The sequence below is a fragment of the Charadrius vociferus genome, unplaced genomic scaffold (assembly GCF_000708025.1).
Source record: "Charadrius vociferus isolate BGI_N301 unplaced genomic scaffold, ASM70802v2 scaffold45, whole genome shotgun sequence".
Lineage (NCBI taxonomy): Eukaryota > Metazoa > Chordata > Aves > Charadriiformes > Charadriidae > Charadrius > Charadrius vociferus.
Window position 1 is genome coordinate 26,950 of NW_009648712.1, and position 10,618 is coordinate 37,567.

At 40.9% G+C, this 10,618-nt stretch overlaps 1 protein-coding gene across 1 annotated transcript in view; it reads left to right on the plus strand.

Moving 5' to 3' along the window:
* The window catches only part of MYOM1 (myomesin 1), a 75,526-nt gene that overhangs the window by 5,671 nt on the left and 59,237 nt on the right, over window positions 1–10,618 (plus strand). The window contains exons 3-4 of the mRNA XM_009886641.1: window positions 4,775–4,912; window positions 9,086–9,296. Of these exons, the coding sequence (XP_009884943.1) occupies window positions 4,775–4,912; window positions 9,086–9,296 (349 nt within the window). The remainder of the gene's footprint in view (window positions 1–4,774; window positions 4,913–9,085; window positions 9,297–10,618) is intronic.

The following is a 10,618-nucleotide window of genomic DNA, read 5'->3' on the forward strand; positions in this document are numbered from 1 at the left end:
ATTATGACAATGTGTTAATCCAGGGTATGGTTGTAGCTGAAATACTGCATGCAGTTCTGATCATCTCATCTCAAAAAGTACAGTCTGAAACTAGAAAAGGGTCAGATATCAGCCAGGAGGACAGTGGGAGGTGTGGAGTACCTCCTGCCTAGAGAAGGTAACACATTGGGGCTTCTACCTTGGGAAAGAGGCAACTGTGGGCATGTAATGTTAAAGTATAAAACAGCAAAAGATGTGCAGAGAGTGAAAAAGGAACACATTTTCACTATTTCTCACACAGAGTGGCACATAAGCACAATAGAGTTTATAAAGTTGCAGATTAAAACAGGTTCGAAAGAAAGTGCTATTTTCATATATAAATAAATTGTAAGCTCGCTGCTACAGCTGGGATGCAACCTCTGGCTCAGGATGTACCTTGGTGTTTGCTTGAAACCAGAAGGATTTATTGGGGGAAGTATTTCTTTATATAAGCTTTCTTTTCACCTGCTCTTAACCATTGCTGGAAGAGGAAACTGGTCTAAAAGCACCATTGGCATTATTCAATGCCACCAGGGCCCTGCTTGGTCCAGGTGAAGCTTTTGGAAGAGCAAACTACTGAAGTAAATTGGTCGGAGTGTCACGTTAACAACGTGAGAACAGCAGACAATTACAGGATCCACATAGATCTGTTATTCAGCTTAATGTTACCATTTGTGGTTTTGATAGCTGAGTGCTCCCTCTTCTGTACCACTACAAAGTGTTGGGACCCAACCCTTGCTCTTAGAAGACAGCACAATGACTCTTGTTGTAGCTGCCCCTTCCTGAGAAAGAAGAAGAGAGGAAAAGGCATCTAGAGAGGTGATTGTCTGGTGCTGAGCACATACACACAATCGCCAACCAAAGTAACACAAAGGATCCAGGAACAGTAATCCAGAAATTCATCAGGTGGCTGTGGTGAAAGGTGCCTCAATCAAGAGACATGTGGTTTAGAAAACTCAGAAGACAGTGGGAATCAGCTGTGCATGTACAGTTTTTTTATCCTCGTCATCATACCTCAATAAAAGTCTCAGTTCCATCCCTGTTTCTCAGGCTCCATTGTGATGGAAATCTCTGGCATTAATCTGGAGGATTTGGGGGATATTTTCATAAAGCCAGCTGTGGAAGGCAGAAAAATGAAAGTGAGATATTCAGCTTCAAATACACCTGGAGTGTTTGATTAGAAAAACAAATATCAAACAAACGGAGCCTATAGCAATTTATTCTTTTCTTTTCAAATAATTGTAGAGTGTTATAGGTGAAAGATACAAAAAAACCCAAACCCACCTGTAGGAAAGACATCAACAAAAGGCCTAACCCAGAGTGATGGGAACTGCTACTTACAGACTCCATTAATTCCCTACAAGAGTGTGTAATCTGGACTTCAACTGAAAACTAAAGTGACAGGACAGCCATATTCTCCTCTAGGAACAAAGAGCAAGTCTGGATTTAACAGTGCTGAAAATGCCTGAGCTGATATTTTCACCACATTTCATCTACTTTTATGAAAATATAAACTTCTCAGCATTTAAACTGAAGTTCAAATGATAATGTGATCCTTCTCAACCTAGAAACAGCCAGGAATCAAGTGGCCTCTTACAGGGTTCAGCCTAAAGCCCCTAGGAAATCTGGTGTCAGTCAGAGTCAAAATTCCAGGTTTGTCCCATTTTAAAATAGGACAGGAATAAAAGTCACCTGCTAAGTAAAGAACTGCAGCTCCTTACAGACCATAGTTCATTTCTGAAGAATAATTAAAATACTTTGTCTTTGATGTTTCTCACCGTTTATTTGACAATGAGTTCTTCCAATGCATTTGTGGTTGACTGTAGTGATTGCACAGCATCGTTGCCCAACCCAGGAGCAAGGCCATCGCATTCGCTGTTTCACTCCATCTCTTTCCTTTTATTTTACTCTGCCTGGTCTGTTTCCAAGTGTTTTCTACTGTGATTTCTCTCCCTAAAGCTGGATCTGCCTCCCTTGCTGCCTTGGGCAGTGGCTGGCATCGGAGCCCAGAGCAGAGAGCCTCTCTCTCCCATAGAATCATAGAATTGCTGAAGTTGGAAGGGACCTTTAAGATCATCAAGTCCAACCATTAACCTAACCTGATAAAACCACTTCTAAACCATGTCCCCAGGTACCACATCTACCCTTTTTTTAACCTCCTCCAGCAATGGCGAATCCACCACCTCCCTGGGCAGCCTATTTCATTGTCTAATAACCCTTTCAGTGAAAAAATGCTTCCTAATATCCAGTCTAAGCCTCCCCTGACATAACTTGAATCCATTTCCTTGTTGCCTATCACTTTTCCCCAGGGAGAAGAGGTCAGCCCCCACCTCTCTACAACCTCCTTTCAGGTAGTTGTAGACACCGATAAGGTCTCCCCTCAGCCTCCTCTTCTCCAGGCTAAACAACCCGAGTTCCCTCAGTCATTGCTTATAAGACTTTTATAGGATATATATAGGATCCTCATAGACTCAGTCCTGCGGTGTGTGTCACAGCCCCTCTCTGGCTGTGCTTTTGTTTGCATGGAAACCAGGATACAGGGAGAGGAGGAAGGAAGGACAACTGGTGCAAGTTTGTTTTTACCCCTCGTACAGAGTGTTTCTTGGCTGTGGTGCTGTGGGCACGGTGATGGTGGCTACCTAACTGGGCACTCAGGGAGGTCGGAGAGGGCTGCCCCACTGCGAAGCTGGGCAAGCCGAATACGTTCGAGTCTGATGAGATGGGGACTAAGCAGAAGGGAATGGCATCTCTTACTGACAGTGCTGGGGGTAGCAGGGCAAAGAGATGAGGGCTGGAAAGCAGATGTGGGAGGGGATGTGAAGTTCAGGCAAGGAACTAGATGGAGAAGGAGAAAAGATGACTGTAAGAAAGCCATTAAGAGAGCTAGAGAGTGGGAGACTGATTTAACAGGCCCTGGAGTAGCGAGAGTACTCAGTCTGAACGGAGGGACAGGCACAAAGTAATGAAGGAAAGACCGATAGGAGAATGAAACGGGACCCGTGTGATCTCACACGGATAGATTATTAACACAGATTTTGGAAATTAAGCACTTTTCCTGGTTTGACTTGTGTTGGTAGCACTTCTGGAGCTCGGTACTTTTGCAGGGCTGCCACCTAAGGAAAACATTAGTGGAAGCATGTATCTGTAATCCTACATTATACACATGTAACATTCTCAGGGGCCCAGTGCCAGCATGAGTTTTGATTATATGTGTACAGCATGCTGTGTAGAGACACCAGTGTAAGCTACCCAGGGTATGGGGAGCAGGTTAGCCGTGTTAGTGGTACATGTCCTTCCAGAGGAGGGCCATGAAGATGATTGGAGGGCTGGAGCACTTCTCCTATGAGGAAAGGCTGAGACAGTCAGAGTTGTTCAGCGTGGAGAAGATAAGGCTCCGGGGAGACCTTATAGCGGCCTTCCAGTACCTAAAGGGGGCCTACAGGAGAGCTAGGGAAGGACTTTTTACTAGGGCCTGTAGTGACAGGACGAGGGGGAATGGCTTTAAACTGGAAGAGGGTAGATTTAGATTAAACATTAGGAAGAAATTTTTCACTGTGAGGGTGATAAGGCACTGGAACAGGCTGCCTGGAGAAGTTGTGGATACTCCATCCCTGGAGGTGTTCAAGGCCAGGCTGGATGGGGCTTTGAGCAACCTGGTCTAGCGGTAGGTGTCCCTGCCCATGGCAGGGGGGTTGGAACTAGATGATCTTCGATGGCCCTTCCAACCTAAACCATTCTATGATTCTATGGGCTAACAAGCCTTGCTGAGAAACCACGTGCCTTAATTCTGCTCTGGTATCTACGCGTGTAAGCGGTAATCTTATGCTGTGTAGACAAATCTCCAGACCAGAAGCAGACTCACATATGATTTCCATTGGCAATGTTGAGACAGAGATGAATACACACTTTGGGGATTTATAAACAGCTGATAGCTAATTAGGATATTCCGTAGATCTGGGAGTTAGAGACGTGTTGCATTGGGAAAGGAGGACAGAGGTATTTGTAGCTTTGTTAACACGATTTGTAACCATGTTAAAGATGAACCCAAAGTGACTGCCTCAAATATGCTTCACACTCTTCAGAATCTCTCCCAGGCTGGTGGGGAGGGGAAGCGTTCCCTCTAGTTTGCTCTTCTTTCTTTCCACTGATTGTCCATTTATCTGTGTGATGTTAAATGGTGTTACTGCACTCAGCTCTCCGCTTTCAATGGATTGGGGTGGTGTAGGAGAGCAGCTGGAATGGCAACACTGGTTACTGGGCAATACGCTGCCCTAAAATTTCTGTAGAGAGACTTAAATGCATTATTACTTTGAATATATTTGCACACCAACATTTTGGTTGGGGACCAGACAATTTCAGGACTGTAAATTTTGGAAAAGTAGAGGTTATGAGTTCAGATACAATCTTTAGTGTTAATCAGTGGTCTCAGTGACTTCAGGTTCTACCAAAACTGGGTATACAAACTCTCCAAGTCCCAAACCAAGAAGCTATTAAATGTGCATTGTTATAAGGTATATTGTTTCTTCTCTATTTAAATTTAATATCAAGGGGTATCAGTTTATATTTGTAATGATGAGTTTGTCAAAAGTGCATTTAGTTACGTGTTTAATAACTCTGAAGCCATGGCTATTACAAGTGATATTTTCTTGCTTATCAAACAAAAGACAACAAAAATTTTTAGTACTTTCATCTTATTTTAAAGTGTTTCTTAACAGCCTTTTTCTTCCTGAATTTAACAATATTATTTTTATTTCAGACTGAAAGATACCAATTTAATGATTGAAGATCAATCCTATAAGATGAGTCCCAAAGCAAAGAGAGCAAAACAGAATTTGATAGCTGAGGACAAAGAGAATGAAGCCATAGACTACTCAGTGCCCATATTCACAGGACGGTATGCTCATTTTGCTTTTTTTTTAGCATCTTATTTCTGACATCCTATTAACAAATTATAAAATAACAAATCCATTAATCATTTTTACACTCACGGGCCTCAAGGTGATTGCAATTTACATGAGTGATAAAAAGACAAAGAAAAGTCAACTGACTGGCAGAAAATCAGACATTGAGCATCCAGAGCCAGGACAAATGAGCCTAGGTGTCTGGACTTTGTTTTGAACACATCGCCAGGGCCACTTTCTATGAAATCAAGATATAATTATAACCCTGTTTATTGGGAACCGGACAAGCATGTTGTTCACATTATTTAGCTTATTGTTTTGTTTTGAAGAGTTGTTCAGTGTCTCATACCGAGCATTAAACATAGAAACAATGAAACGATGTGCTAATGGTTTGTCCTGGCACAGAGAAAACCTGGAATGAAACCAAATATTTTCTCAAATCATCGTAATGATTCACACTGATCTCACGTGTTGGTGGTATTTATTGCATGGTTACTACTGATGTAATACATCTCACTGCAGCAGTGTCCTCAGTAAAGCTGAATGTGAACTTTATGTGGAAGCCAGAACCAACACGAGCAAGGAGGCTCCTCTGCCCTTTCTGGGGTATGGCATACTGATTTTATTAGGAGTCTCCGACAGTTTGAGCACAGTCATTTGTTCAGATTAATACATACCAGAGTGTGCCATGGAAAACTGCTTCCTGATTGGAGGCCAGGAGAAAAAGTTCTTGCCCACCTGCAGTTGAACAGCAACCTTCCTTCAGCTTGTCTTTCTTCTGCAGCACAGCATTTTTCATGGGACACTTCCAAGCTGTTTCTGGGAGCCACTGCTTTTCTGTCTACTGCTTAATCAACAGCCAGTGTCACTCCTGCTTTGTGTCCAGACTTGTGCTTTCATGTGAAACTGACTTCCATCTTGTCAGTGGGAGCTGTTATTGCTTTGGCCTTTTGAGCATTTGTGGTGCTTTTATGATGAGACCAGCAGTTCTGGGTTTTTTTAATTCCCTCCCACTATCTTGCAGTAATTTTTTCTCACCCCTTGTACATTTCTGTGTCAGATTCACTGCTCTTTTATTCAATCAACATTCAAAAGCACACACTGTTGCATTTTTAAATCATTTTGTCAGAGTTTCAGCTATATCTTCTGTGACAGAAATACATAAATATGTGTCACACAAAACTTGCAGTAACACATTTTCAAGGCTTCTCACTACCTTTGCACTTCACCCAGTCTTTCTGCTTACATAGCCGTAGATTTGCAGTTCACCATCATCTGTCTCGCATGCCCTTACACACAAATATCTTCCCTTTCTGTTGTGCCTAAGTCTACAAAAGTAATATTCATGGTGTTGGTCAATAGCTGAAAATCATGACTGGTGGGTAATACTCCTGGATGATGTTCTTAGCTTTTTTACAGGCCCCTGTGATCTTAACACATCATGTCAACATCTTAACAAATCTCAACAAATCATCTTGTTTTATTTTCCTTTTTTGTAAAATGAATACACCAATATCTAACTCAGTGTGATGATGTGTAGCTTCATTTATTTGTGTCAGCGCAATACTTTGGGATCCCACATTAAAAGATACTGTTGGATTCTTACATAATTGTTACTATTCTTCTTCTTCTTCTTACTGTTGTGGGTATCAATCTTATTTTTTGCACATGGCAACTCAGGAAGTTGTGTGAGCTTTTGTGCCACTGAATTGACCCAAACAATTTTTTTTTAGTTAGTTAAAAAATATAAAAAGGGCACATGATGATTGTTAGGGTGCCCAACCCAACATGGCATGAGATGGTTGGGGTATCTGTTTTAGGCTTTTTTTTTGTTGGCATCGTGTTCATGACCGCATGCCAAGACTGCGGAAGTCGCATGCCACATTCCTGTCAGATATTTATTTTCGCTTGAAAGATAACAGCTGACGCCCATTGAACCATGTGCATGTTATATGTCATTCCCAAATTCCCCTGTGAAACTGATGTGTTGTTTCCCATGGGCAGATAGCTTTTACAAGGAATAGTTATTTATAAAGGTCATCTCTCTGTGGGTTCATCAGAGCTGTTGCCCGTGCTGCTGGACGACCTTCAGCACCTCGTCACCGTTTCCATTATTTGGTTCAATTTCAGAGCCCTCAGGTTCTGCTGTAAAAAAGCTCAGATTATTCACTTCACAACTGTTCTTCTTAAACACCTAGCCTAATCCTTGCAATATCCTTGCAGCCAGTATTCTAGATAACAAAACACAGCTTGATTTAATGCCATGGGCCCTAAAGATACTGGATGTGGCTTGTGGAGCTATTTGTAACCACTGATAAGCCTATGCCAAAGGACTGCAGATGGCAGATACCCTTTAAATAATATTTTGTGTGTGCCATTTGGGGTTTGATCCTGTTGTTTCTGTTTGAAAAATGTTTATTGAAACCCCTGTGAATTGACTGCAGAATCAATTCTTAAATGGTACTGCATGCTGTTTCTGATACATTCATCATTTCAGGGAACATGTTTCTCTTTGATCTGGGAAGATTATAACAGGAAGCAATGATTAGCAAATCTAAATATTTAATAATGTTGATCAAAAACATCTGGGGACCACTACTGCAGATGACTACGCTGAGTCCTATATTAGTCTGAGGATATTCATCACTCTCAGAGGATGCTTTATGCCTTGAGGAGTGGGTCCATACTGTGAAGTTGCTGAGATCTTAACTGCTGTAATTAAGGAGGAAATAATGCCAGCTTGCCTTTGCAGAAAAATGCCACTTATTCAGTTAAACTGAGTGTAGATAGCTAAATTCATATTAATTAAAGTGAGTTTTCAAAGTTGTCTTCAGAAATCTCTGCCGTACCTCTGCCGCTTCAGATGATATTTGTGGGGGAGCCAGTGTGCCTAAGTGAAGGGAATCAGTCATCCCACTAATACTTTTAGGGATCATCCTGTTAAAGCAGCCTGAAACACAGAAAGTTCAAGGCAGAGTTTGAACACATGAGGGAGATAAAAGGTCTATGCTGTTAAGTTTTTTAGTCTTTTGAGCAATTTTTATGTGTAATTAAGTTTACAGCACTTTCCCCTGCTTAGCTGTCTTGCATCTCAGCGAACTGACTTCATAGCCGAAAGATAAGGGGCTGGACAGTTAATTATGGGCTTGAATCCAAATTTTCTTGAGTGTTGAGATGTGCTATCAAATGCATAATATTAGCAATCTTAAAGAAAACAGAAAAAAAATCATTCTTCCAAATATTTTTTGCTTTGTAGCAGTAGTAAGCATTTTATCATAAATTAGTGAGGCTGTGCTTGAGTGCATTCTGGAAATAAACAGAGGCTGCTTTCTCTATGGTGCTTGCACGATGACACTTAATGAGAACTTAAACAGAATCACTTTTCATTGTGCCATCTAATGTTACCCTAAAGTAACTAAACTCAGCAGAAGGGTATTAATGCTTCTCCTTAAGGCAAGGAACTCTCATTGTGTATGCACCACCATAGGAACGATAATGTCCTGACAGTGCCAAAACACTATGGCTGCAATGGTACTTCCACATGTACATATGAAAACAGGATTGGACCCACTGAGAGTAATTGCTCTTTGCATGTCACCTCTGTAGAAAGCCTGAGGAGGATGCTTCAAGGAAGTCCTTAATCATCTTCTTGAAAACATTTGGAAGAACAGTCACCCTACAAATATTACAGGATTGAATGTTCTATGGATAAAGAGAACTTTTTGTGATATACAGTAATGTGGGGGTTTGTATAAATTGCAAATGAGGACATTGTTATACAGCTACAATTATCTCCTGACCCTTTGGTACTGTAATGAATGCTGCAGCTGTAAGTCAGTAACTGAAGATCTGTGTGTATGCTTTACACTAATCTTTATAGTGATGGAGATGTAAAACCACAAAAGGATAATCGTTAAACTGAAAATGTGTATGGCACAGTTATACAGAGAGGTACTGAAGATGGCCACAACCTTAGACAGTGAAATAGTCATTCTGCAATACCCTTCCATAGTTTTGCTTTAAATAAATACATTTGAGATTGTAATAGCAGACATACATTATGAAAGACTGTTGGCTGCTGTAGTTGGCTAATTTGATAGAAAGTCTAAATGGAATATGTTCTCAGCATTTTCCAATGGGATTCTGCTTTTTAAAAATTCTTTCAGAGAAGTGAGTATCAGTGGGATCACAGACACGGAAGAAGAAAGAATTAAAGAAAGTGCTGCATATGTTGCCAAGAGGAACCTTTTTGCCACAGGTGAAGGAGTTAGTGTCAGCAAGGTGGCCAAGTCAACTTCTGAAGAGGAACATCATGAAAAAAAATCAAGGAAAGTAGCGATCCGGGAGTCTGCTGAACGTGTGGCCCTGAAGAAAACGGTAAAAGAGTAGAAATTAACACCCAGGCTGCAAACAGCATGAGTCTTGTTTTGTTTGGTGTTTGTAGCATGCCTAGCACAACAGGGCCCTGATTTACACCATGGGCAAATACAATAATGGTATTAAAAACAAAGGTATTTTCAATTGAAGTCTTTTCAATGACTCAAAGTCTTGTTATCTTGGTGTGAGGTGGATAAGAAGAGAAGTTCAGTGCCTGAGGTAGGCACCAGGAACTGCTTCCGTTGTGATGGGAGGGAGGGAGAACGGGGCCAGAGAACACTCTGGTCATGGCCACACCTAGTTAAATGGCACGGCATCCTTCACTGAAATGATGAGGCAGTTGCTGGCAGAGAAAAATGGCACCAGTATATGTATCTTGCCAATACAGAGGTGACGGGGTAATTTCTGGATTTTTATGGCCTGGGAACAGGCTTGTCTAAAGTGTTTACCCCAGAGTTTTAAACCCAGGGTGTAAATTAGGGAGGGAATTGCCACAGACATCTGGAACTGAATCTCTAACTGTGGGTAGCTTTGATGTTATTGTGCAAGTTCTTAAAATTAATACTCAGAGGATAGTTACAAATATGTTATGACCAGACTGGCAGGACATATCAACTGCAAATATGTTTCCTTTAGCAAACATATTAATGTTTTGAGCAGAAGAATTATATCCTCATGACATGAGGCTGGAAAAGATGTAAACACTTTGAAAGACAAGGTAAAAATTCAAAATCGTCTCAAAAACTGAGAAACAGTGAAGGTGAAATTTGATAACAACCAATGGAAATTACTACACACAGAAGGAAAAGAACAAGTAAACAAGGAATGCCTGGCTAGGTAGAAGTACTGGAGCATCAGGAAGTTATGACAGGTCCCAAATTTAATGTCAGTCAATTTATTGTCAGTCATTGTATAAAAACAAATGCCGTTCTACAGTGTATTAACAAAAGTATTGTCATTAAAACACAGAGGGTAATTATTTAATTGTGTTGGAGATCGTTGGACCTCTGATAATGAGTAGGTACTGTTTTATGAATGTTGAGGACAAGTAGAACCTGTCCAGAGCTGAGAAACAACAATTGTAAGGAAAATTGATATTGCACAGTTTATGAAAGACAGAGACAATTATGAAAGCTGTCTTCTATTAATAATCTAAATACAGGAAACAGTAATTCTCCATATAAGTGAAAGTTAGGGTGGAAAATAAATAGTTTAGTTTGCAGAAAGCAAGATTTATAGTATATTAGCAATTTTTTTCCAGCTCTGTGGATAGTCAAGCACTTGAAACAGTTACCCTGGGAGGATGAAAGATCCCATCAGCA